Source organism: Kryptolebias marmoratus, linkage group LG9 (assembly GCF_001649575.2).
Source record: "Kryptolebias marmoratus isolate JLee-2015 linkage group LG9, ASM164957v2, whole genome shotgun sequence".
Classification (NCBI taxonomy): domain Eukaryota; kingdom Metazoa; phylum Chordata; class Actinopteri; order Cyprinodontiformes; family Rivulidae; genus Kryptolebias; species Kryptolebias marmoratus.
Window position 1 is genome coordinate 20,282,288 of NC_051438.1, and position 27,785 is coordinate 20,310,072.

The 27,785-nt window shown below is 41.7% G+C and overlaps 2 protein-coding genes across 4 annotated transcripts; both read left to right on the forward strand.

The window, feature by feature from the left end:
• fibpa (fibroblast growth factor (acidic) intracellular binding protein a) lies at nt 1-4,622 on the forward strand. The gene is made up of 11 exons (XM_017408118.2): nt 1-365; nt 460-544; nt 1,387-1,585; nt 1,793-1,919; nt 2,201-2,301; nt 2,499-2,632; nt 3,126-3,234; nt 3,349-3,412; nt 3,521-3,607; nt 3,729-3,826; nt 4,326-4,622. The coding sequence occupies exons 2-11, from the start codon at nt 460-462 to the stop codon at nt 4,393-4,395; spliced, it is 1,074 nt and encodes a 357-aa protein (XP_017263607.1). The 5' UTR covers nt 1-365; the 3' UTR covers nt 4,396-4,622.
• Nucleotides 4,623-5,960: 1,338 nt separating this feature from the next.
• efemp2a (EGF containing fibulin extracellular matrix protein 2a) lies at nt 5,961-20,768 on the forward strand. Of its 3 annotated transcripts, XM_017408496.3 has the most exons (12): nt 5,961-6,131; nt 6,301-6,441; nt 11,557-11,791; nt 14,526-14,574; nt 14,660-14,839; nt 15,323-15,445; nt 15,558-15,674; nt 16,644-16,763; nt 16,857-16,976; nt 17,670-17,796; nt 18,215-18,410; nt 20,034-20,768. In XM_017408496.3, the coding sequence occupies exons 3-12, from the start codon at nt 11,690-11,692 to the stop codon at nt 20,205-20,207; spliced, it is 1,308 nt and encodes a 435-aa protein (XP_017263985.1). In that variant the 5' UTR covers nt 5,961-6,131; nt 6,301-6,441; nt 11,557-11,689; the 3' UTR covers nt 20,208-20,768. The 3 variants fall into 3 exon arrangements, with proteins under 3 accessions (XP_017263985.1, XP_017263986.1, XP_037833346.1); XM_017408497.3 differs by lacking the exon at nt 6,301-6,441; XM_037977418.1 differs by lacking the exons at nt 6,301-6,441; nt 14,526-14,574.
• Nucleotides 20,769-27,785: the final 7,017 nt, after the last annotated feature.

A 27,785-nucleotide genomic window follows, 5' to 3' on the forward strand; every position in this document is an offset into this window, starting at 1 on the left:
CCGGAAGTGTTCCACCACGACTGCCGTTGTTGACACTGCGGAACCATACCAATAACATGGACGCTGCTATTTGACAACAAGAAGAAAACAGTGTGTTTTAAAAGCAAAAGTTTGGATTTGCTCTCATTACCCGATAGTATCGCCATGCTTATTTGGACGTAATTTACCGATTCGCGGTCTGATTGTTATTTTTCTGTCCGTTAACGGATGCTAACGTTGCTAACACAGAGGTTAACCCAATTAAGCTAATGATTAAAGCAGCAGATAGCATACTTTAAACACAGTTAATAGCATGAACCACTCACCTTAAAAGGCACGTATTGACTGAAACAAGAAAACTGATTTTTTTCCAGCCTAAAAACAAGGTATGTAATAGCTCGTTGATGAAAGCTGATGATTATTATTAGTGTTTGAGCTGAACTGTGTGTTAAACAGCTTATATTTCTTGGTTTCACCCAGATGGCAGTAGAGTTGGATGTATTTGTAGGTAACACCACTATCATGGATGAGGAGGTTTACCAGCTCTGGTTGGACGGATACACAGGTAGGATACACAAGGATCTAGACTTCATGGGTTCAATGTATTAAAGAGGATAACTGAGAAAAGCAGAGTCAGTTTTATTTATATATCACATTTAAAACCAACTGAGGCTCGCTGATGTGCTTTGCAGGCAAGGCAAGCAACACAACAACTAAGTAAAATGTTAAAAGCAGACTGTACTCTGAAACCTATATATATGGGAATATTTATGTAACATCCTACATTTATTTATTTTTTAATTTAACCTTTTTTTTAACCAGTTGAGTCCCGTTGAGTTTACAAAGAAGCCCTGGACAAGAAGGCAGCAGCACCAGTGCCAGAAACATACAAATATCCATTAAAAAAGTACTTAATATTACTCAGTTTACATCAGAATAAAAGAAGCAGGTGAGAGTGACATAGTAGGCTAAGAAGGGAAGCAGTTGCTAACTCCAATCAAACCCTTCACCTTTCTTTTTAAAAGCACTGATTGCTATTAATTAATTTAGTTTGCAGGTAATTCCATGCTGCAGGGGCAGAACAAATAAATGCCTTTTTACCAAGTTCTGTACGAACCTTGGGAACGGCCAATAAAAGGGTGCCATTTGATTGCAGCAGATAATTGCTAGTTTTAAATGAAATTTAACCCACAAAGATAAGAGAGGAGAAACCCAAGCCTGGCTTTATAAATAAAAAGGTACCAATGTGTGAGTCTGAGCTCTGGCACACAGGGTGCAATGATGAGTAAGACCTACATACAGCTTATAGAAGTTGCATAATCCTCATACAGTCTTATTTAGAATAAGGTCAGTGGTTGTAAATGTAGTCATTGATGCTGTAAACCAGGCTTGTTTTTAATCCAACAGTGAATGATGCAGTGAAGGCCCGGATGGAGGGAGGAGTGCTGGATAAGACTGAGGCGACAGCAGATGTTCTGCTCAGTGACACCATGGACCAGTACAGGACTTTCCAGATGTGTGAGCGTCTGCTGCACAGTCCATCCAAACTCGCGAACCAGCTGCTTTTCCAGATCCCGCCTCACCGACAAGCCATGCTCATAGAAAGGTGGTGCTCCCACGTAGTCAACTCATTTTTCAAAAGCATATCAAACAAGGATTAAAGTTGATTTAATTTACTTTTATAATAACATTTGTCTGTATTTCTAAAAGGTCTGGCTGTATTTGCTGGGTTTATTCAGTCCCTGTACTTTATTTGTATGTGTTGTTTTGTGAAGTCGTTTTTTTTCTGAGGAATCTTTGTGTCTTTGTTTAGATATTATACCTTCGATGATGGATTTGTGCGTGAAGTTTTGGGAAAGAAACTCTCCAAAGGAACAAAGAAAGACCTGGACGATATCAGTGCCAAGACGGGCGTGACACTCAAAAGCTGCAGACGACAAGTAAGAACACCCTTAGTTTTAAAAAAAGTGCAGCTCAGTGCAGTGCAGCTTTTCATTTTTCGCTTTACGTGCTGATTGTAATGAACTCAGCGCATTTATCAGAAAAACTCACCAAGCTGCCAGGTTTTGTTTTGTTTCCTGTGAAGGCATTCCTGCTTTTCCACTAGCTGATTCAGCTGCGGTCACGGTTTATTAGCTGTTTGGGGAACAAATTACTCTGCAGTTTTTGCAGGAGTCACATTGTTGTAATTTAGTGAACATCCTGCTCCATCGTGTTTCAGTTCGACAACTTCAAACGTGTCTTCAAAGTTGTGGAAGAGCTGAAGGGACCCCTGGTGGAGAACATACGTCAGCATTTTCTCCTCTCTGACAAGCTTGCGAGGTAAGGAGGAAAAAAAACGCTTGTAGTGAGGAGAACAGAGATTAAATCTGCCTAGCTTGTTTGTTTTTTTTATTAAAATTTAACAAAATACTGCATGTAACGTCAAGTAAAAGGACATTTAAACCCATGAAGACAGCCAACAACTTGTCCTGTACTATTCTGGGGCCTCAGTTTTTCCTTTTTTTTGCTTGTTTCAGGGATTACGCCGCCATCGTTTTCTTCGCCAACAACCGCTTCGAGACGGGGAAGAAAAAGCTGCAGTATCTGAATTTCCAGGACTTTGCTTTTTGTGCTGGGCAGCTCATCAACAATTGGACGGTTGGGGCCATTGGTGAGGGCGTCTGCTAGTTTCCTTCGGCCGGTTTACTGGCACAACATACGAGCAGCACATTTAGCATTTTTAACGCTTACGTAGCTCGTTCATCAAATGTCACATCTTAATTGGTCGAGGTTTGATGAAGAAAAACTATGATGCAAGATAAACATTTGAAACTGTGAATATAAAGGGGTTAAAGTAAATATCTTGCTTGAGAACAAGTGACACACTGTCTGACATTATGAGCAGTGATTTTTTCAGTGAGGCTCACTGACCACCAGAGGTCCTTCAGGTTTTACACATCTTTGTTTGAACGTAATCTAAATTTTAACGTCATCCTTCAGGAAACTGGAAAGCCTGCTACAGCGAGGTAGTATCTGAGGAATGACTTGATGACAAAACTGATTGGAAATTTTTAAAAATAAAGTATTTAGTATTAAAATGAAATATCCTTTTTTGCTGCTTTGTCAGGGTTTGACTTAATTTTCTTTGTTTTTTTCTGTTGTAGATAACATGGTAGAAGACATGGATGTTGATCTTGATAAAGAGTTTTTACAGGAACTGAAGGAATTAAAAGTTTTAATTACCGACAAAGATCTGCTAGATCAACACAAAAGGTAACAAAAATACGCTCTAAGCTCCTCCAGTTTACAGACGACTCAAAAACACACTTCTTTTCCCCTCTGCACGCTCCTGTGTCTAATTTCCTCTTTCTCCTCATCTCTGCCCAGTTTGGTTTGCACAGCTCTTAGAGGGAAAACTAAAGTTTTTAATGAGATGGAAGCCAATTTCAAGGTGAGAAGCGCCACATCTCCCGCTGCAGCCTAAACCCAGTTTGTAATTAATTGACGCGCCGAAAGGAAATGAAAGGATTACTAATTCAGCCTCTTGTTTTTATTGCAGAATCTTTCCAGAAGTCTTGTCAACATCGCCACGAAGTTAACCAACACTAAAGACGTCCGAGATTTCTTTATTGATCTGGTGGAAAAGGTGAGTGCGTCTTTAAAGTGTTTTACGTACAGTAAATCTGAGGAAAGATATTCAGGTCTGCCAGCCTCAGTGTGCTGGTTTGTAGTCTCATCCACCCCTTTTTTTCCCCCCCCTTTCCCAGTTTATTGAGCCGTGCCGTTCAGACCGATGGGCAGCTGCCGACGTAAAACTCTACCTCACCCACTACACCAACTCTGCACACATTCTTGACACATTCAAGTAAGTTTGTTTCAATCTGCAGCACCAGTTTGGCCAGACTTATCTATTATTTGATACGTTAAAAAAAATGTAGCACTAAAAAGTTTAGTTTGTTTATTTTTACACTAAAGAATAACCCTAAAAGGGAATATTCTTCCGTTTTAGACCCTCCTCAGGCATTAAGTGTTGTGCTAAAATTAAAGAAACTGACATCTCTGTGCTGCCAGTGGGTGTCTCCCTATCTTTGCCCTTAATTTCTCAAACTGTAGTTACCTTGTTTCTCATGAAATTCTCAGGAATGTAGTTAAGGGTTTACACAGCCCTCCGCCACTACAAGATTAACAAAGAGATATTCATAAAAAGAAGCAAAGACCCCCCCCTCTGAATAAACCCAGGGGACCAAGATTGCCTCATTTACTTTCCTCACCCAGATTTCACAACATCAGTGGGTCATAAGTCTTACTGTGTGTCATTTACTCTCTGTTTACTCGTCTTTCTGTCTTTCTCTTCTGCCCCTCAGACATCAGGTTGTGTGGGACAGATACATGGGCGTCATCAAAAGCTGTATCTTCAAAATGTATCACGACTGAGGCGTTTCCTTGGCTGCCCTCCCCTCTACTCTCCCTGCGCCTTTTTTTCGGTTTGTCTCCCTCCTTGCTGAAGTTGTACTTCTCTCTTTTCCGTTTTGCTTTTAGCTGTCGGCGATCATCTTTTTTACTTTTTATGTCCCATTGTTGCCCGTATGCACCTTGAGTGTCCTTCAGTGTCTGTACATTTGCTTTACGAATAAAAGAAATGTTTTAACGTTGGAACGCCATTCTGTTTCATGCTTCCACTTAACACGTCTTTGCGTTTTATGTGCAGTGTTTAGATGGAGGAGATGTCCTTGTTGACGCCGCACGAAAGCGGGATTTATGATCTCGTGGGTGTTGGGTGGAGATAAGGGACCAAAAGAAAAAGGCGATTCGAATCCGATTTGGAAAAACCGAGAGCTTCGAGAAGTGTTTGATGTTTTAAAATAGAATCAGCACATCGCATGTGTGATGAACTCCAGCCAGTGTGTGGGATGTCTGTGTGTGGCCGTGAGGGACCAACCAGGAGGGACACAGTTGGTCCTGCTTTGGGTGTGTGTGGGGGGGGGTGGATGTCAGCGTGATTTTTAACAACATCACCCGCAATGACAGCTGCCATTTTCTGCCACCACACGTAAACACAAGACAGATGAGGTGGCTGACTCTGAGAAAACCTAAAACACCGGAAGTTTGTTTAGCAAAAAATAAAAAGAAGCTGTTCAGTTTAGATATTTAGAGACTGGCCGAATTCAAGTAATTTTATTTATCTTTAATGAAAGCCCTCAATTATTCCAATGTTGCTTGTTTTAATTTGTTTCTGGAACTTGGACGCCTTCACTGATATACTTAAAGTTGACTCAGACTCAAACCAGTAAGGGCTACCTTTTGATTAAGCAACAGCCTGGCTAGTTTGCATCATATTTCTACAAATTTAGAAAGATGGAAATCTTTCCGAGCCTCGATGGGCATCAGTTACGTCCAAATGAGAGAAGGCCACATTTATAGTTGGTTATTTATTTATTTATTTTTAATCTTTAGGAAGCTCAAGAGGTTTATTCAGCATAACAAGCTGACGAATTTTCCGAGTGGGTCTTTCTATAAAGTCACCCTTTTCCCTTCTCCAATTTTCGTTCACATTCCATTAACTTCTTTTTCTCCCGTGCTAAAAATATCCTGCCTGTCAGAATGGACGAGAGCAAGGTTGCTTTATGGTGGAAAAAAAAAAAAAAAGGGGAAAAGATGGGGGAGGTAAGTATGGATAGATGGGGGGTAAGTGGGAAGAGGGTGGGAGAGCTCGGGGCTTTAGCGAGGGGTGGAGGGGAGTGGGGGGGTAGTTTAAATGAAACCAGGTGTGTTGTGGGACTAGTAAGAAGAGGAGACGTTGTTGTTGTGCCTGCGATTTGGACGGATCTGGAATTTGGGCCGCAGACCAGGAATTTGCGCCCTGGGGGGTCAGGGAGAGGGGGTTTGGAGGGTGGAGGATGGCAGTGCAGGGGGCCAGAGGGGGGGTAAGAATGGGCTGTCCCACTCTCCTCCCTCCCTCCCTCCCTCCCTCCCTCGTTGTCTCCTCTCTCCCTCCCTCTGCATGTGTTCATCTGCTCCAGCTGTCGGTCTCCCCGCTCACTCTCTCAGGGTCACACAGGCAGCAGTTTAAGGGATCACGCCGACTCATCCGGGCCGATCGCAGCCAGCAGACAAGCACACCGGTCGATTGGAGGCTCGCAGACCCAAGACCCAACTGGAAAGATTCACCTGTAAGTTGTTTTCCCTTTTCTTTTCTGTGTTTTAATAATGTCTTGCACTGAAATAAGATGAGAGTCAGGTGACACAGAGAACAGCTGGATGACCCCTGAAGTTTGAAAGCTTTGAAGCGAGACGTTACAGAGAGTGAGATGTACCTCTTCTCCCAACTTTCTGGTACAGGCCATACACGTCAGAGCCGCACCACTGCCCTGCTGTCTGCTCTGCGCTCCCAGCTGCACTTGGCTTCTCTCTGGAGCCAAGATAACGTGGCTGTGTAGTTTGGCTCCGACTGTAACAGAGGGTTAGACAGGAAGAGAGGCGGTGAGTCACAGGGCATGTATTATGCATCTGTAAATTGCAAAACTGTTCCATCGCATCCCGGCAGTAAAAGTTCAAAAGTCAGTGTCACAATCTCAAGAATGTTAGGTTGAGTTTCTGAAAAGGCAAACAGGTGCCTCCCTGCTTTTTGACAGTACTTTATTACTGTTTATGAGTCAAATGTTGATGAGAGACGAGTCAAAATTAATGCCATGAATCAAGAGGGATTAAAAATAACCGGGATGAGAACAGCTCATCTTCTTTTTTTTTTTTTTTTGCCACATCGTATTCAAGCAGTCATATGTGACGGGGCAGCATCATCACTCCAGATTATTTTGGTGCACAGTGTGAATTTTTCTCTGACCTCCATCCATCATTAGTAGGAACAGATGAAAGATGGACAGCTCATAGATGGTGGCCACATTTGTAACTGGCCACCGTGTTCTCGAGTTGCTCCATGCACTGCTGAGCACATCCACACAAAGTAACAAACTATCATCCTGCTGTTTACATTTTCTCTCTGTGTGTATGTGTGTGTGTGGTCTAGCTTTGTGTGTGTGTGTCTTACTGCTTGTCCATGTGGTCACCTTTTAAAAGGCCGAGTGTGTGCGTCCTATTTGAAGGCTCTAAATGTTACAAACAACTGATTAAAAACATATTTTGTTCAATTATTATGTTCACAGGCAGGAAAATGTACCCTGTGATGATAACTTGTCTGAATATCCAGACCCTGAAGGATGGATGGGGTTATAAATTCAACAGATTACATGAGCTATCCATTAGTCCATTTATTATTGGCTGATTTTATTTATTACAAATGCTCAGGGCCTGTTTTGGTATCTTTAGGTATCTTATTTTGTCTGACCAGCGGTTCAAAACCACAATATATTTATTATCATATTAAAAAGGATGAGCAGAAAATCTGCATCCAAATTAAAATACAACCACAACTTCAAAAAATTGTTGGGAAGTTGTGTAAAATGCAAATAAAATGCAATGATTTGCAAGTCTCATACACTCATATTTTATTCACAATGGAGCATAGTTTACACATCTGATATGTTTGTTTAGAAATTGTACCAGTTTTGAAAAAAAACATGAGGTAGTTTTGAATTCGATGGTAGCAGCACATCTTAAAAACAGTTGGGACATGGCAACAAACGGCTGTAAAATCCCGTGGTACAAATAAGAAGCAGCTAGAGGAACATTTTGCAACTAATTAGGTAAATTGGGAACAGATCAGTTAGAGGACTGGGTATAAAAAAAACATTTAAAAGAGCGTGAATCCCTCAGAAGTAAAGATGGGCAGAGGTTCATCAGTCTGAGAAAAACTGGAAAACAGTTTCAGAATAACATTCCTCAAAAGAAAATTGGGAATACTTTGATCATTCCATCATTTGTAGTTCATAATATCATCAAAAGATTTAAATAATCTGGAGAAATCGCTGTTTGCAAAGAACAGGAAAGAAAATCCATCCGTGGTCGTCGGGCGGGTCATCATCAAAAACAGGTCTGATCACTGAATGGGCTCAGGACCACTTCCACAATTTACTGTCTGGAAACAGTGCTGGTTCAAATGCTGGTTAAAGCTCTATCAGGCAAAGAAGAAGCCGTATGTGAACACCACCCAGATTCGCTGTTGTGTTCTCTGGACCAAAGCTCATTTATAACGGACTGTTCTGTGTTCAGATAATTCGACATTTGAAATTATTTTTGGAACGACACCACGTCCTCCATACTGACGAGGAGAGGTACCATCCAACCTGCTGTCAGCTCACAGTTTGAAAGCCTGCCTCTCTGATGGTATGGAGGTGCATGGGAAGCTTAGACATCAGGAAAGGCACCATCGATGCAGTAAAGCATATACAGGATTTAGAAGATGTGCTCCCATCCAAATGACGTCTTTTTCAGCAAGACAGTGTTAAAACGTAACAACACGGCTTCGTGCTATAAGAGCCCGGGTGTTGAACTGTACCTGCCTTCAGTCCAGACCGCTCACAAACTGAAAACATTTGGCTCATCGTGAAATGAGAAACCTGGCAAAGCGTGGCTTGATCCAGGATGAATGGGACAACGTTCTCCAACAACTGCTCTCCTCAGTTCTTAGATGTTTACAGACTGTTGTCAAAAAGACAAAAAGGGGACGTTTCACAGCGGTTAACATGGGCCTCTCCTGGCTGTTTTGAGGTGTGCTGCCGCCATAAAATTCAATGTTTACAATGTTCCATTGTGCATAGAATATGGGGGCTGCGGTCTTGTAGTCCTGAGGCTGCGGGTTTGAGCCCAGGTTGCGTCATGAAGGGCGTCCGGCGTAAAACAACTGCCAGATCTTTTGTGCGAGTTTCCTCCATGTGGCCACCCCTGTAGAAGGGAGCAGCCGAAAGAAAAGCAACAATATTGGGAATCAAATATGGGTTTAAATTCTGTGTTCATTTTGGAACTGGGGTTGAACGATGAATAATGTTCTGGAGTGATTAAATGTGAGAATTGTTTCGGTTCTGGTAAACCTGCGTAGTGGGAGCATCCAGACAGTGAACTCCCGGGTCAGAGCCACATCCTCTGACATCCTCCTACACATCCTGCAGAGAGATGAGAGTTCAGGGGGACGGTGGGTGGAGGCTTGGCTCCAGCTGTCCTCTTCTTTGAACCATGGGGGGGGAGGGGGTACTTCCCAGAACCCGATACTCTGGGAACCACTGCAGTAGCAGGGCATCCCAGCTGAGAATCAGTGCCCACATCCTCGCCAAGGGCATTCCATTGGTCCACCACCACTTGGATCTCCAGCGGCGTCGGGGCGACACCCAAACATCCCCGCTGCCCACACTCAGCAGTCAGTGAGTGAGTGGACCCCGGACTGAGGGTCAGTTTGTTTTCTGGGCGGTTTGAGTTGCATTCTTGCCGGTCGTATGTGGCTGTCGGACCCGTTCTGAAAAGTCACGTACTGCGGTTGGATGATGTTGTGTTTTTTCATCTTTGCTTTAAGTGTGTTATCGTATTTAAAAAAAATTTTTTTTTTTTTTTTTTTACATGCAAGGTCAGAAAGGGCCCGTGATGTCATTGCTTGAGTATTTGTGGGTGTCCGAGTCACCCGGTTTGTCTAAACCTGAAATTCAACAACCAGCACGGCCTGCAAACGTGGCCACTGGAATTCATGTGAGAGCGTGACTCCATGCATGTAGACAGGCAGTGATTATAACTTTCCTGTCATGCATTTTAGCTGGAACTCACTCTCTTTGTAAACAGCACTCCAGGAGATTTTTTTTTTTTTTTGTGACTTAAATTGGCCTGTTTCTTTTCTCTTTTTTTTCTTGGTCTGCCAGGGTAGGAAGGGCTGGTTAAGTTTATTTTTAGACTAAGTTTACAGACTCAAAGCTTCTGTTCAGGAACATTAACTGAGGAACGGTTTTGTTTCTGCTCAGAGAGAAGCCCAGTTCATCAGGATATTCAACAAACAAGATACAATATGAGCTCATCTTTAAAACAGAAGAAACTGCACATAGGATTGTATGAATAAAAGAAATACAACCAGGACGAAAATTAAAATGTCACAATAAATTATTACAGGTAAAAGTCTTGGACTAATGTTCCTAAAGTTTTCATTTTTTTACTATAAACTGTATTATAGTGTGAAATTAGTTTCTAGTATTTTCCAGGTATGGGCAGCAGTGTTACTGAACATGCAGAATCCAGGCTGCTGTGTTTGGTACAGTCTGCCATGATGGCGGGGCTGAAAAACCCCTTTTCCTCCGTGACATTTATGAGCGGTGTGTACTCAGACACGCACAGAACGGCTGGTTGGACTCGTCACACAGCCTTCATTCGGAGTATGTGCTCATGACTTCTGGAGAAAGGTCCAAAATCCCCGAATGCAGAAAAAAAAAAAAGAAAATTCATTTGTTTCCACTTAAATCACAATGTTTCCAAAGGCTGAATGAGTTATGTGTCTTGGTTCTGTTGTAGGGGTTGTGCAAACTGTTTTCTTTTCATCTTTACATAAAATATATACGTATTTGTATGTGTTTCAATGGACAATCATGCAAGACTTCTTACATTATATATATATGGATCATGTTGTATTATAATTGCCCATAAAACAGAGCTCTTTTCAAATAGTTTATTTATAAAAGATGGACAAAGTCTTTATTGTGTGTCTAAATAAATGACTTTTATAACTTTTTGAATGTATTTTTTGTTTATTTAAGCTCCAGTACCTAAAAAATACAATCTTCTAGTAAATATTTGACTCCTCCTTAAAAAAAAGACATGATCAGCACGTTAACTTTTAGATTTTAAAACTATTTGATAAGCATTGACAGTATATGTTTCAGGCGTCAAAAGTGGCCAAAAGATTGACTGAAAAATCTGATAATTCAGGTTGTAAAAGTGAATATTTTTACCAAAAAGCTGGGTTTAAAAAACTAAAATGTTGGTGTTTTCCTTTGTTTCAGGACGAGTTTCAGCTGCATGATCCTAATCGTTGATCTCACATCTTTTCAGTTTGATGCAGCCTGATAATCAAACACGTTAGAGTCATTATAACCTGGAAGGGTGTTTTTTTTTGGGGGGGTAAAATCCAAGTTCCTGCCACCTGAGATTGTAAGCTAAATGTTGTTGTTTTTTATCACAGAAATGCGGTGGGTATCTCGGGTGAGGCCATCTCTTAAACACACAGAGATAAATTAGGTTGGAGTTTCAGCTCAGACCTGAAGATGCTGCCGTAAATCAGAAAGCCAGCAGCCAGGATCTCTGCTGCTCTGAACTCACTCCTGTTTGCAGACAGAGAGCTTTCTGTATATGAAAGCATTTCTGTCGTGTTGACTTGGTTATTTTTAGCTGGGGGTCGGAGTACGTCACAGTGTTTATGTTTTGACCTGGCACGGGTTATTTCCATTTCTTTTTGCTGCGATTAAATAAAAACCTGGCTGACAGACGATGAACTGAGTCCATGAGGCTGTTTGCTTTCTGAGTAATTTGTTTAAAATGAGCTCGAGCTCTTTCTGCTTTGAGTTGAGTTTGTTGTTCACATCAGAGTTTTTAAACTGAACTAAACCATTTAGTGAAATTTTTTAATTTAAATCTGTTTTTTAATGCCCTCCCTTCTCTTTTTCTGAATTACAGATACCACTTCTTGACTGCTCTGTTCATCTCGGAGTCTGGACTTCACAGCGCCGCTACCTGTTTGATAGTTGTGTGTGTGTGTGCATGTTTTCTCTGTGTTTCTGCTCAATTACCCATCACTTAGTGCATTAGTATGCAGGGTGCTTGTGTTTCAGCCTTGTGTGTGTGCATATGTGCGTCTGTGCTCCTCCGCAGTGCGATTTCACAGTCACATAGAGAAACTGACACCTACACGGTAAGGATGGACGAATCTCTGTCCCTCTTTCTCTTCTCATTTCTTTTTTATTTGCATCTAGTTTTGTTCTCTCGTGTGCCTGAAAGTAAAAGTTTGGAGAACATAGGTTTCAGTTTAGGCTTCTGTGAGTATTTCAGACAGGTAAAACTTTTTTCTTCTTCAACGTTTCAGGTAGGCTGACCAAGATGTTTTTGTTTTGTAACAGTTCTGAGGCAGGAAAGGAAACAAGCATCATGCAAAAATGAGCATTCGACTATCAGATCAAGTTCACAGATGTCTAACTTAAATAAAATTAAGTTTTAATGATCATTCATGAAGAATGAGCGTCAAATATTTTATATAAAGACTCTTCTAACGTTGTCCCAATAATTTGTAGCCAAAACATCCTAAAACGGTTAAATTATTAATGCCCTTAATGCAACATTATATTAAAAAATAGCAACACATTTTAAAGTAACTTTCTTTAGTTTGTAAAATGGTTGAAAAAAAAATCATAGTTAAGCATTTGCAGGTTTAGCTTGAGGAAATGGATCAATGAATTCATGTTTTTGTAGAGAAAAATGTGCAAATATTTGTAAAAAGTGTCATTTTGTATCTGGGAGGTTGAACTGATCTTTGTGGTATAATTTTGATTTATGTACGTACCGTATTAACAAATTTTATAAATAAATATTACACTTTCTCTCAAACTAAAGGTTTATGTAGGGTAAATAACTTAAAGGGATATTTTGGGCACAGTTAATCTCTTACCTGTTGCAGGTGGCTTTATGAATTACCTTAGTTTGGAAAAATAGAGGTTAGGATGCGCTAACGGCTGGTCTGAATAAAACTAAAATGAAATGCTGCCATCTTAAATCATTCATACAGGTTCATGCAAACACAGTGGAACTATCATTTACTCCATTCAGTCCTGCAGAAAAACTATGATATTACAGCCAGACGTGCCCCAGGCTGCATCGGAGTTGCTACAGACAGCTGCTGCTGTTATTTGTTCTTTGCAGATGACCAAGAACTCCATGTAAATGACATCATAATGTGGCGTAAAGGTTTATGAACCACAGTGACTGGAGCCATTTTAAGCCCGCCGCGATCTTCTTTGATATTAGCTGCATTCAGACCAGACGTTAGCTCATCGGACTTAAACTCTATTTCTCCTAACTGAGGTCATTCAAAGAGATATCTGCAACAGGTAAGATAGTAATTGTTCATTACCTTAAATCTGTGGTTCCCAAACTTTTTATTTTTTGACCCACAAACCCTCCGTGGTGGAGTTTTTTTGTGACCCAATCATTTCTGGTTTATGTACAAATATTACTATTAACCCTAATAAACAGTGACAACACGGACAGTCTTAACTTCTGTAGTGTTAAAAAGAATCAGTTTATCATTACTGTTGTTATGGTTTGTAACTTAAAATATATTATTAATAATTGTTTTTAAGTTTGATTTGACTTCTAGAGATTATCTGAGGACCTCCCCTCGGTGTTTCATGACCCACAGGGGGGTCCCGACCCAGGCTTTGGAAACCAGTGCTTTAAATTGTCTGAAATTTTCTTTTAATGACGCCTCAAAACAAAATGACCTGCCTGTGATGTCCAAGTTTTTGCCATGATCCTCAGTATAAATTTATTTATTTGTCTATAAAAGTGCAGATAACACATTAACTTGTCAAACTCTCCTCAGTGAGCAGAAATGTGTCTTTAAGCACCTTAAAGCCTGAGCAGATCTTATACAGAGAGGTAAATCACAGGAGCAGCAACTGCAAACGTGTGATCAGCTCTACTTTTAGGTTTAAATCTTGGGTAATCTCAGTGTTTTATGAAAAAAGGTGTAGAAAGATCCTGGAGAAGAGACAAAGCTTAACCATTAAGAGCCATAAAAACTAACAATTAGATCTAAAATCCAATCCTCTAACAAATCATTATTGTTAAAAAATCTTTGAATGTTTTTTTTCCTGCAGAATGACCTGATATTCTCATTGGTCTAACCCTCCAACAGAAACCTGAAAGTGTTTCAGAGCTCTGATGTGATTTGCTTCTATAAGTAGCATAGCATAAAATATTAACAAACTGCCATGTTGAACTTTCCCTGCCTCCTGGAAATCAGGTGATTTTTTTTTTCTTGTTTAGCTACCTGTCAGGACAGAAATGTTGCCGAGAGGTACTTCAACATTTAGCATGTCACTGCAGCACACCTGTCAGGTGATGCCGGCGTGTTTTTAGATGGAAATCTTAGCCTCAAGTCACCTCTTTTCCTCTCATTTAATGTTCCACATAAACGGTTCTCCTCAGTCCTTTTTAGTGCTCTTTGCTGGGGTTAATTTAGTTTTTTTATTGCCGTGTTTCGACACTCCTCGGTTTTTCTTTCCACGCAGGTCACAGCGGTATATTTTCCCCCCCTCCTCTGGATGATGATGAAGCCTTTTCCCAGCGGCGCTCTTAAGTACTTTTGATTTTCGAAGCTACATTTGGCTTCAAGAACGAGGTTTAAAATATCACAAATCCTTCCACAGAAGCGCTCTCTTTTTGTCCTTTTGGCTCGGCACTCCGACACAAACTCAGAGCAAACAAACTCCTCAATCCCCTGCTTGGCTTTTTCATGTGCCACTACTGGAGATTTATTATGTATGATGAAGATATTATGCAACGCCTTGGCTCAGAGTGTCTGTTCGCATCTTTTTTTCCAACTTCTTCTCACACAGTCGTTCTTTCTGCTGCTTCTTTTTTTTTTGTAGGAATGCACCGATGGGTATCACTGGGACCCTCAGACTGAACACTGCAAAGGTGGCTCTCTCTTTTCAGCCGCAGCTCTCTACGATCGTTTTCGTTTGATTCCTGCATTTTTAATCAAACATCTGCCTCCTGTCAGACATAAACGAGTGCGAGACCATCCCGGATGCCTGCAAAGGGGAGATGAAGTGCTTCAACCACTACGGCGGCTACCTGTGCCTTCCCCGGTCCGCATCAGTTATTCCTGCCCCGGAGCCCCCCAACACCCCCACCGAGGCCTGCCCCTTGGGCTACGAGCTGCACGGAGACAGCTGTGTGGGTGGGTGTCTGGGTTCTTCATCTGGGCTGGGGTGGGGGGGTTGGAGGTGGACAGGTGGCCACAGGATGAGTGATCATTAGGCGTGTGTGTGTGAGTTTATTGTTGGTGGCCACAGATTGTGAGGGACAGGTGGTGGAGGCTGGAGGCAGCATGTTGGTGCAATCTGTGTGGGTGGGAGTGAGTATGAGCCCACAGGAGGCAGGACGGGACAGGATTTCACGCGAAGGCAGCTGCTGCGTTTTTTAGAAGCTGACTTTCAGCGAGAAACCTACTTGTGCTGGAGCACGGCGAGGTGTTCATCTGGCTGGCATGAGACAGCAAGCGTGACTCAGCATGATATTCTCAGCTGCTGGGCGCGAGCGAGGGGAACATTGTGGCCGTCGCCTCGAATAGTCACGCTGTTATCTGTCAGTCAGGCTGAATGATGCTGCGTTTGCTCACAATAACATTTTACATCTGTTTCTCGCACACTCACACACACAGATGTCGATGAGTGCGAGCGAGAGGAGCACGACTGCCAGCCCAGCCAGGAGTGCATCAACACACTGGGGGCCTTCACCTGTCAGTGCCCCGATGGTTACCGCAAGGTCGGCACCGAGTGCATCGGTGAGATCCTCTCCGTTTCTCCATCTGACAGCTCAGAACGTTTGGTTTTATTTATCTTTTCTGCTGCTTGAGCAACTTAACCAACGCCTCTGCTTCTGTCCCCCCGTCTCAGACATCGACGAGTGCAGGTTTAGGTACTGCCAGCACCGCTGCGTGAACGTCCCCGGTTCCTTCTCCTGTCAGTGCGAGCCTGGTTTCCAGCTGGCAGGAAACAACCGGTCGTGCATCGGTGAGGTTTCAGATTTATAAAAGCTCTGCTGCATCTGAAACACAGCCTGCCGTATGTGAGAAAATAACGACAGATACAAACAATTGTTCCTGCAGACAGACAGCTGTTTCTTTTGGGTTTTTTCCTAACGTAACCAAATTAAATGAGCGTATTTGATTTTAAAGTTGTGTCTGTACTGATGACAATATTTTATACTCTGATTAGAAAAAATCAAACTGCACAAAGCACTAAGATAAAACAATCAAAGATGCTTCGAAATATTTTCATGAAAGACAAAAGTAGCTTCATTGTTTTAAGGCTTCTCATCGCAAACTGTAAAATGAAATGTTTAAAAGGTTACCCTGAGATGTATAAAATGTTGCCGTCTGAACGAATTTAGTAGTTCTCCAGATATATTGATGTAAACAAAGGATGGCGCCACTGTTGACCTGTTTTCAGCTGTTTCTGTAGGTCAACAAACTCACAGGATCAGTGGCAGCCGTTCACAAAATTTGCTTACAAGTTTTTAATTTAAGCAAACATTAACCATCGATACGATGGATTTAGTTTCTTACTTTGAGTGTTTTACCTTTAATGAATTTATGACAACTGAATGATGAGATTTGTTATTTCCACTGAGGATGAGCGGCCTCTTGTACGGAAAGTTTAAATCTGAAATATTGATTGATATGAATACTGATATAAATACCTGCGGTCATAAAAAAAGCAATAAAAGAGCAGATTGAACTCAGAGTGAAACGTTACCACATCTCAGGGTTTTGACCTCCTGCTGAATCAAAACTCTTTGAAAATTGCTGGTTTGCTTTTTTAAAGACTCAGAGCTCAAATTAAGCAAAATTACATTTTTGTTTTTTAACCTTTTCAGCTGAAATGTTCATTTTGTTGTAAACAAAAGTGAACATTGTTGGGTGAAGTGAACATGCAGCAAGAAAATTATAAAACTGTAAAATGTGCTTTGACTTCTTTCAGATGTGAATGAATGTGAGATGGGGGCCCCCTGCTCTCAGAGGTGTTACAACACGTACGGTACCTTTCTGTGTCGCTGTGATCAGGGCTACGAGCTCGGCCCTGATGGCTTCACCTGTAACGGTAAGAGACGCCCTCTCCTCCTTTAGGAATTGATGCTCCACGTGTCCGATTTCTGTCCCGCTTTGAACGAACTCAACATCCTGATGTTGTCAGACATCGACGAGTGCAGCTACTCCAGTTACCTGTGCCAGTACCAGTGTGTCAATGAGCCCGGGAAGTTCTCCTGTGTGTGCCCAGAGGGATACCAGCTGCTGGGCAGCCGACTGTGTCAGGGTGAGCCCCTCAGTGTGTGCATCACACTATTGTTTCCTCTTTTTTAGTTTAATCTATGTTCTTTATTTTTTACTATCTAACTACTTCTGCTGACTTTGTGCTCCTTGAGCCACTCATATATCAAAATGTTCGGCTCATTCAGGAGATGGGTGCTGTGACTTTTGGACTTTTCGAAACATTTAAGTTTATTTGCAAATATTTTCCCCATAAATACATTTAGATCTCTTCATTTTCTTCAAAAACGATCTTCTCTGAAATCTGCTTCAACAAACCCGCTCAATTTTTGTCCTCTTTTGCTATATTTAGCTAGCCTTTTGCTAACTTTAGTTAGTGTTTTGCCTCTTTTAATTTTTAGCCAGTGTATTGCTACTTTTAGCTTCTAGTTAGTCTTGTACTACATCTAGCTTTCAACTAGTCTTTTGCTACATCTAACTAGTGTTTTACTAGTGTAGTGTTGTGCTTTTTTTTTAGCCTTTAGCTAGTTTTGTTTGTGTTTTAGCTTTACCAACCTGGTTTCAGCCTCTATAGTAAGTTTCACACAGTTTCTCTAGTCGCCGTCCACCAGAAACAAACGCCTCTCTGCTCCCTGAGTCACGAATACGACTCTGAGTCAGCGCGTGTTCGTGCTCTCTGATTCCTGCTCTCCGACCCGTCCCGCGCAGTCCAGCATCACGAGCTGTTTCTTGTCTGCAGATATAAACGAATGTGAAACAGGTGAACATCAGTGCACCGATACGCAGACTTGTGTGAACATCCACGGCCAGTACCAGTGTGTGGACAACAACCGCTGCCAAGACCCTTACGTCCAAGTGTCTGACAAGTGAGTGACGCCTCGTGAAAAAGTGTGTTGTACACACACACACCTTGCTTTAATTACCCAAATATGTGCTGGCCATCAGCTCTGAATATAATCAGCCCCCTGTGCTGAGTTTGGCTCAGACTGCAAAAATTACACCAATTACTTTTTCCACATATGAGTCCAAGTTTACAGGCTTTTCATCTGAACGTGCTCCACTGCAATAAGAAAACTTTTACAGCTGTGAACAAGCTGGAACAGGTGTAGGTCACTATTAACACAGCCCACATGATTTGGAAATATAAAAGTTTGTTAGAAAGGCTACTGTTCTGTTTGTTCAGAGTTCAGGAGAATCCTCCTCTTGGTTGTTTTACTCCCTCTGCTGGCCGAGACAGGAACTGCTCTGATAAATGTTTTTTGTCCTCCTCTCTGTTCGGACCAGCCGCTGTGTGTGTCCGGTCAGCAAGCCCGCCTGCAGAGACCTGCCGTTCTCCGTGGTCCACCGCTACATGAGCATCACCTCGGAGCGCTCCGTCCCCTCAGACATCTTCCAGATCCAGGCCACCAGCGTGTCGGCGGGGGCGTACAACACCTTCCGCATCCGCTCGGGGGACGACAACGGAGACTTCTACATCAGGGTGAGAACCGTCAGAGAGCACCAAGGAGGGCGATGTGACCTGACGTGATGATTCAGCTCAGAGAAGGATGAGTGCCTTGCGACAGGAATATCAGAGGACTCTGGAGGACGGGAATGTTTTTGCTCATGTTTATGAGCCTCTCTGTTAGCAAAATATCTCATGAACCACTAGAATGATTTTAATGAAACTTTCAGGAAATAATCCTTGGATGTACGTCTACATCTCACTGAGTTTTCAAGCCAATCCGATTCAAGACGGCTGCCACAACTTATCAACATTAACAAACCCTAAAATGGCTACAAGTCAGTACATTTAATGAATGTTGAGCCACAATTTGATGTGGTAGTAGCTGAGAGTCATTCACAACACATACTCTGAGTGACATCCTGAAAGGCTTGTCCAAAACGACTACAACTCTGTCATATTTCAGAATAAGATGATCGTAGTCTAAAACGCGGGTGATATGCATTCATTCTCATTTAAAACGCAGGACTATTGTGGAGGGGAACTTGAACTGAAAATTAACTCAATTTTAAAGAGTATAAAATCAAAGACGAGACAGTAATTTTAACTTTGAGGAACTTTTCTTTTCCAAATAGTGTACTTTTATAGTTTTTTATATCTAGAAGGACGACAGATTTACAAAACTGAGAATCTGGACTACAAAGAGAAGGTTTGTCTCTCAGAAATCCGTCCTCCCGAGCTCCCTGAACGCGTCGCTTCTGCTGCTAATTAACAGTGTATTATAGCTGCTTTCGCACAGCTTTGTAGGTAGTTTACCAAACAAAGAGCCATCTCCAGCAGCTGTCATTTACTGTCAGCGCTGACCCGTCAGATCTGACTGAGGCCTGTGGGAGGGAAGCGTTAGTGATTCAGACAGACAGTGACATGAAGTGCTGCAACAATTACAGTGATCATCTGAAACCTTTTTAAATCTAACTTCAGACTAAATGGAATTATGAACTTGTAAGTCATCTCCCATTAAATTAAATTGAAATTATTATTTACTTATTCACAGTAACAGGAAGGTTCTCTGTGTCTGAAACGTCTCTGTAGCTGCAATGTTTTCATGAGTTGTGACCCCAAGATGGCCACCATTAAAGGTGGACAGTCGTGTAATTGTGCATGTGTGTTCATTCATCTGTTAGCAAAATATCTCTTGAACCACTGGACAGATTTTAATGAAACTCTCTGTCAGCCCGACTGAAGATGGCCCCTTCAGCCAGACAACCTCACCAAACACTATATTTGGTGTAACTCTGTCCATTTTACAGATATTGAGCTGAAATCTGGTGTGGTAGTAGCTGAGGGTCATCCCCATCATGTAGTTTGAGTTCTAACAGAACACACAAAGTGTTTGTTTAAAACTTTGACATGCAAGGTGTCTGGAAATACTCTAGTATCATTTTAAAATTATTGATCAAGATCACTTCAAGAGTACAAGTCTGGGTACTTGGAAGTAAAACAAAGTTATTAGGATCGGTTTACAAGTTTTGCACAGCACTTTACATTCTTTCACATGCAGTAGTTTGAGTGTAAATGTAAAAGTAATGACTTAGCTCTGCTAATATGCACTGCAGCGATGAATGTGTGCTCAGCGACGTCCGTTTCTGTCTTCTCCAGCAAATCAATAACATCAGCGCCATGCTGGTTCTGGCCCGCGCGGTGTCGGGGCCCAGGGAGTACACGTTGGACCTGGAGATGGTGTCGGTCAACCCCCTGCTCAGCTACCAGGGGAACCACCAGACCAGCTCGGCGCTCAGACTCTCTATCTTTGTCGGGCCGTACACCTTTTGAGGCGGCAGTAGGAGGGGGAGAAGAAGAGCGGACGGATCCAAACGAAGCTGTAAAACAAACACAAGTCCAAGCAGTCACTGTGATAACGCGTTATGTCTGTTGGCGCGTATTATGTAAGAAAACAGTAGAATATAAACCCATCGCAGCAGCCGTGTCACACAGATACATAAAGCTTTAATTAGCTCGGTCCAAGTCGTTCCTTGTGTTTAATCTTTGCTTTTATTCTTTACATCGACTTAACTCTGTCTGTTCAGGGTGGAAACAAATCTGGGTGACATCTTCTGATTCGTCCTTCAGGTGGAATAATTCAGCCAGATTTATCCGTTTTCACCAGTTTACATGCTCATTGTTTCCAGTTTATCTCCGTTTGTCACTTTCTTGTTGTTTCCTGTTGATTCAGTAACCACTCACATCAGACCTCAGCGCCCACTCTCCTCCGTCACCCGACACTCCCGTGTTCGTGCTCCTTCTGATGTTTCTCCGTTTGTCATTTCGTGTGGTACTTCATACTTTTTTTTTTTAAAGATCTGAAACCAAATAAAAATGTATACCATTTGTCAATGTTTCCCAGTTAATACTTGAAAATATGTTAATATGCATTGTTTAAGCAACACCAATAATTGTGGAGTAAAAAAAACGATTTGTTGATCAATCAAAAAAGTTATGACTTTGTTTTTTACTTTTTTTGTTTGTGTCATTACAAACAATAAACGACAAACAACAATAATATAAATTACGTATTGTAAACAGATAAACAACTAACAGCTAAAAATTATGGATAATATATATATATATAATATAAAAACTATTAGTAGTTTCATCTCTTTTGTTCGTCAATTATCTAAAAGTTGGCTGAACGTTTTTATTTGCACCCACTGTGTCATTTAAAAAAACAAACAAAAAAAAAGTTTGAACCATCAGTACGCTGTGTGGGTTTGGAAGAGTTCCTCAGAAAATAAACTGAGGCAAAAATCTTCCCAACAAAGTTCCAGGATTTAGTGACATCTGGCTGTGAAAACGCAGACTTGATTCAAGATGGATGCCACATCCAGCTGAGCTCACAGAACACAAAAATGTCCATTTTTTTCAGACATTGAGCTCAGATTTGGTGTGGTAGTAGCTGAGACTGATCCCCAGCACATATTCTGAGCGTGAACAGAAAAACATCTCATTAACCTCTGGACAGATATTAAAGAAACCTACAACTGATTAACCTCAGAGCCAATCTGATTCAAGATGGCCACCGCAGCCAGCTGACCTTAGGAAACACAAAAATGGCTCCAGCTCAGGCAGTTTTATTGACATTGAGCTAAAATTTGGTGTGGTAGTAGCTGAGAGTGACTCATAACTGAGACTGCATTTAACAATGTTTCTATAAGTTCAACTTCTCCAGTTTTAAACATTAGATGATCTTAAGTCTGAAAAGGCAGCGGGCGATATGCATTCCTTCAGAGGATGCCAGGCCCTTAAAGTTAGCCGAGTCTGAAGTGTGTTTTCTGAGACTGGAAAAAGCAGCTCAAAACTAAACCAGATCAAACCTGTTCTATTTTTTACTGTCAGTTTTCCACACCGATTCTCCTCCTGAGCCACAAAAAAAAAAAAAAAAGAGAGGAGAAAAAAAACAGAAGGAGAGAGGGGGAAGCCCTTATTTCACAGTCCACTGCTGTTTTCTCCGCCTAGTCCTACACACAAACACCACACACACCTCCATCTGTCCTCCCTGTAGGGGGGGTGATGACTCACACACACAGACCTGTTTTATGTAATCAGAGAAGACTTCTTTCAGCCAGCAGGGGGCAGCAGACCCTGCAGAGATCCTCTGCAGCAGGGAAAAAAGTCCAGGAATAGCAACAGCCTGAGTTAACAGTGCTGGTTTTATAACCCCACTAATGACTGAGCCCACTTTTTCTTTAATTTTCCACGAGCTCATACACCTGTAAGAGAAAAAAAAAACTGATGGAAACTTTGTTGGCGTGATGGAAATTACAGCAGCATCCACTGCATAAACTGGGCATTGTTCGATGATGAGGAGCAGAGATGACAGAGCCTGGTGAGGGTGTTGAAGAGTGCAGTAGGGTAGGAGGTGTGAGAGAGCGGCCCTTTTTATTTCCTGCTGGGATTCAAAGCCGAGCGGCGGCGTTACGCTCCTCTTTCTCATCAGGAGCTCAAAAAAAAAAAACTCCTCTGGGTTTTACCTGAAAAACGTCACAGAGTGGGACACAGAAACTCCTCATATGCCAAAATTTTCAACTAAAAACATCTAAGGTTGAGAAACGGCCGAGTTGTAGCCGTTTTGGTCAAACCTGGGAAATAACACTCTCTGTTACACTCAGATTTGGTGTTGTGAACGACTCTCAGCTACTACCACACCAAATTTTGGCTCAGTGTCTGTAAAACAGTTGTAGCCAGTTTTGTGTTTTCTAAGATCAGTTGGCTTCACCTTGAATTGGGTTGGCTACAAAAGTTAATCAGTTGTAGACAGCTGCATCCAATGCTTACTTTCCGCAAGTTTCATCAAAATTGGGTTGTGGGATATTTTGCTAACATATATTATTGTTTGCCTTCCCTTTTTAACAGTGGGTGGCACAAATGACCACAAAAAACCCCAAAACGATCAGTATTGGCTGTAACGATGTTTGGTTTTCCTGCAGTAAAGGCCAGAAGGCCTCGACCCGTTTGACCTCAGGTTCTGATCCGTTTACACACAGGAGGAGGCCTGTTTCAGTTTTTAGGTTTATAGGAGCAGTAATAAAATAAAGCATTTAAAATGCAGGTATTATCAGGTGTTTGCTTGCACCCAGTGATAGTACTTATGTCTGTGTAGGTTGTGTGTGTGTGTGTGTGTGTGCCCACGCAGACTGGGAGTGGGAGGAGTGTTTGGGATGGCAGTGGGGAACGTCGGGGCACCTGGGCCTCTGTGTTTTGGCACCTCGGCCGGAGTATGATCTAATTTCTGGACAAGCTGTTGGACTGGGGGGGTTTGACGTGGAACAGGAGGGAAATGAAGCTCATGTGAGGCAAACACAGACGATGGAACAAACACTGTGGGCAGAGAATAAAAACACTTTCCCATGTTTTACAGTCATGATGCATCTCTTAATTTGCATGTCGCCATGATGGAGGAGCAGCGTTCTCCTCTTTGATCTCCTCCTGCTGCGTCACAAAGGGCTCTCCGCGCCTCCCCCTCCGCCACTCCACCAGGCAGGTATTATATTTATGAACGAAGGAGTGAGGTGGAGTGTCGCTTCCCTCCACCCACAGCCCAGAGCGCCGCAGTTAGTTCATGAATGAAAAGGGCGGCCAGTGGAGTCTGTGGGACACAAGGACAGGATGCAGAAAACGAGCAGAGAGGGTGAAGTGGTGAGGAGGGGAAGCAGGAAATGTACGTGCAGATGTTTACTAAGAGGCCGCAACAAAAATGTCATTAACTATAAAAAGATGGTTAAATCTCTTATGAATATTTAAAGTATGAGCTGAAAACTTTAGGCTGGCTGAAAGAACCAATAATGATCTTTGAATGACTAAAAGTGTTTGTTTTTTGTCTTAACGAAGCAGGAAAAATCTAATTTTCTGTGAAAAATGCATCTTGAACACTGAGCTCTGAAGGAAATTTGTTCAATTATTTAATGAGTTAATGAGTTAACAAAACATTAGCCAAAAGTTAAATTAAACAAAACCATAGCTAATGGCTAAAATCATCAAAACAGTAGCTAAAATCTAAAATTGACAAAATAGTAGCTAAAAACTAAAATCATCAAAACAATAGCTAATGGCTAAAATCATCAAATAGTAACTAAAAGCTAAAATAATGAAACAGTAGCTTAAGACTAAAATCCACAAAACAGTGGCTAAAATCTAAAATTAACCAAACTGTAGCTAAAAAGAACCACACTCAAGAGCTCAACCAAATAAACTGATTTGCTTTTAAAAAAATTTTTTTAACAGATTTTAACTAAATACCCAGAAAGCCATGATTGGATGAACATCTACACTGATGAAATTTTGGAGTCAACCCAGTTCAAGATGGCTGCCACAGCTAATAGACACAAGAAAATACAAAAATGGTTTTAATTCAGTCATCTTGACAGATACTGAGCTACGGTTTGGTGTGATAGAAGCCTGATTTTAGTTTAAGACTCTGGCATTAAAGGTGGTAAATGGAGTCCATTCCTTCAAGGCTTGGCAGCATTTCTATCTAACCTTTAACGTCCAAAACAAAATCATGACTCTAAACATTTTAACCACTCAGGCCCCCTATAAACCTACAAGTGCTCCAGTGTTTGAATTTACGCACATCAAGAGTGGATTTACACTTTGGAATACAATCTGTGAGATCCTCTTCATTAAAACTTGACACAGAAGCTATTTCCCGTCCGTACACCTCAGAGGGGACGACGTTTCCTGAACTCTCATCCTTTAATTCAACACGAGGCGTTTCTTGTTAATGCTGAAAATAATTAGCTTATCAGTCCGGTCCAATTACAGGTTCAGTTGCCGGGCATGTTCATTACCTCAGGTCAGTGTAATCTCCCGTGAACACTCTGGGAGTTTTAGTGCGCCGAGTTGAATGTTGAGTCGCATGTCAGCGATTACCAGGAGTGTAATTAAAAAAAAAAAAAGGAGGCCGTGTGTGCAGGAATCACAGGGTGAACGAACGAGTGAGGACCCTGTGTGTGTCTTCCGACAAACTGAGCACATGAGAGTTGTTGAGACTGATCCTCGCAAGACTCCGAGCTGCAAGCCCGCTTTACTTTTTCAGTTTCTTCACTCGTTGCGTAAATGTGGTTACCAAGAGACGGCAACGTGTTGCTATGGGTGTGTGGGTGTAGAGCGCCAAAAGGGACTGATGCTGAAAAGACATTCAGCCCTGAGAAAAACATCAGAGGAGAAGAAGAAGAAGAAGTGAAAGGTAGGAGAATATCTGGGAGCAGGAGGATGGAGAGGAATTTTGTCAATCACAAAAACACAAAGTGAATGTGAAGCACATATTTGGATGATGCAGAGGTTTTTTTTTTAAAGAAAAGGGATAGTTCAGAGTTTCATGTGAAAAGCTTATGAACAATGAATATCTTACCTGTTGCAGATTGCTCTTTGTCCAACCTCGGCTTGGAGACGTGGATTAATTCTGACCAGATTTTAGAGGTCGTGCATCTTCCTCCGTGTGGTCGCGACCCTCTGCTCCCATTTTACCCCCTCGTTCTGCTCGACAGGAGGAGCTACAAAAAAACCTGCCTCAAAAAGTTTGGAGCAATGGAACGACTCCAGAACAAAGACAATGGTTCAACTGAAACTGATTTACTGAAAAATATCTGGGTTTATCTTATGAGCTGCAGGCCTTAAGGTGAAGAGCGGACATGATTTGGTAGCACTGAGCAGAGTCTGTGGACCTGCAGTGATTCTGTTAACTTTTGACAGAACATGAACTTGCTCTTTCTGTTTGATGTCAAACTAATAGCATTGTTGGGCGTAATCTGAATGAAATCTAGGCTTTTTTTTACTTACACACAAGGAGATTTAACAAATTCACTCAAGCACAAAACGTTAAAAATGAAACAAAACTAACTTCTGTTGGTACAAACCTGTCAGCTTACAACCAGAAAGTCTGCCTTTCATATTTTAGATTTGCTTAAAAATGCAAACATCTGACAATAGAAAAGAAACTAAAAAACAAATAACTTGTTTTATCTGGATTGCAGATAAACAGAAGATGGCTTATTAACCTTCTAATACATTTATGCGTGCATTTGAGTTAAATGACACCTGTACAGAGAGAAACCAAGCTTAGCGCTTATACATCATGGTCATCTCGGGGATCATCTGTTCACAAAATGACAGCTGCAGAACAACAACAAACTGTTCATATGAACCTGTCTGCTCATGTCCACTCGAGTTCCTGTTACCTTAACTTTCAGTTTTAACCCTCCTGAAGCCCTTAAAAGAGAGAGAGAGATAGAGAGATAGAGAAGCCCTTGTAACTTCGGGTCAATTTGACCCGAAGGCCAGGGGAGGGTTAAGTCCAACGAGGTCTCCAGGCTCTGTTTTGTGACCTTTCCCAGCTCAGAATCAGGTCCTTATAAAGTATCAAGAAACGAGATTTCAGGCCTGATTTTAATGGTGGTAGTCTGCTGAGACCAACAGATACTCTCTTGTTATATTCCCACGACTAGTGGCAGCAGCCATGTTGAATGTTTTGCCACCAAAGGGGAGTGAGGTGGGGATGTGAGCAGTCATGTGGGTGACTGAAACTTGGGTTCATGACATCTATCGATCTAACGGCTGGTCCGAACAGGACCGGAGTGGACTGCTGCCACCTTAAAACAACTCTGATCTCTGAACCTCCACAGCCCTTCGCACAAATGCTGTTATACAAACCTTTATTTTTGCATTACATGGTTATTTACTTGGATTCTGTGTAAATTACAGCAGCAGCCGATTCTGGTTCGACTCAGACTAGCCATTACCTCTTTATTTTGGTCAGAATTAAACTATTGTTCAAAGAGGGGTACAGCTACAGCAGGTAAGATATTAACTGTTCATAACTTTTCCAGATGATCTGATTACAAAAGAGCAGGAAGTAGACATTGCTTAAACTATAAAGAGAAGAAGACGTCTAAAAGAGATGGAGGGAGTGTATAAAAAGTAAAAACAGTGTGTTGTGAGCTTCAGCTCTGCCTCGTTCCCACATCATCAACCATCAGGGATCATTTCGCCAACAACAGCATTCCCCCTAAAGCCAGCTATAGGTCTCATGTAATGAGTCTGAATAAATGCATTTTGTTACGTTACACCCCCTCTCACAGTAATGTTTACATCTGCTCACAAACACCTCCTAAAAAATAAAAAAAAAGCTCAATACGCCTTGTCATCAATCAGACAACAGTATTGTTATTATTTATAGCTCTTTTAAGGTCAGTGTTAACAGCACAAAACAATAATTGCACCCACTGAAGGTTGCTTTTTTTTTGTTGTTGTTGAAAAAGTCTTGTTTTGTACTCTGTTCCCTTTTGTTCCGGCTTGTTGACACCTTACTTGTTATAGATAGAAAGCGCGCCTCAATGGGAAGAAATGAATGAGCCACAGCTGTTAGTAACAGGCCCCGTCCTGCATGAATCAGCCCAGAATGAATGGATGAGCGAGGGCACAGGACACAAGAGGGAAGGAGAAAATTAGGAAGTGACAGTTATGTGGGAAGAGGTCATGTGATTGGTTGCAAAATTCTGGGTCAACAGAGGAGTACTCTGAGCGGCAGAGAGAGAGAGAGAAAAAGAGGACAAATGGACAAAGTCTTTGAAAAGAGCGAGGGAAAAATCAGCTCTATAAGTTGTTTCTGCGCTCACATCAACCCACTCACTGCTTTAGTTATGCAAAACATTGATTTATCCGCTCATCTCGAGCATACCTTTAGGTATAGGCTTGTTTTTTTAAAAAAAAACCAACAGGAATGTGTCCACCATCTTCGTGTTTTGCTCAGTTTATCTTCAAGTTGACCTTTTTGTGGCTGAAAAGACTTACTCAATGGTAGCAGGACTAAAAAAAATGGGGGTAAAAAGGGGGAGGTAAGGCAGAGAAGGAGTCTCA

Excerpts from the sequence above, each read along its gene's own strand:
- fibpa (XM_017408118.2), top strand. The coding sequence starts at position 460 with ATGGCAGTAGAGTTGGATGTATTTGTAGGTAACACCACTATCATGGAT. Across the intron at positions 1,920-2,200 it reads TCAAAAGCTGCAGACGACAA|TTCGACAACTTCAAACGTGT; the intron begins GTAAGAACACCC and ends ATCGTGTTTCAG. Across the intron at positions 3,608-3,728 it reads TTATTGATCTGGTGGAAAAG|TTTATTGAGCCGTGCCGTTC; the intron begins GTGAGTGCGTCT and ends CCCCTTTCCCAG.
- efemp2a (XM_017408496.3), top strand. The coding sequence starts at position 11,690 with ATGCAGGGTGCTTGTGTTTCAGCCTTGTGTGTGTGCATATGTGCGTCT. Across the intron at positions 17,797-18,214 it reads TACGTCCAAGTGTCTGACAA|CCGCTGTGTGTGTCCGGTCA; the intron begins GTGAGTGACGCC and ends TGTTCGGACCAG. Across the intron at positions 18,411-20,033 it reads ACGGAGACTTCTACATCAGG|CAAATCAATAACATCAGCGC; the intron begins GTGAGAACCGTC and ends TGTCTTCTCCAG.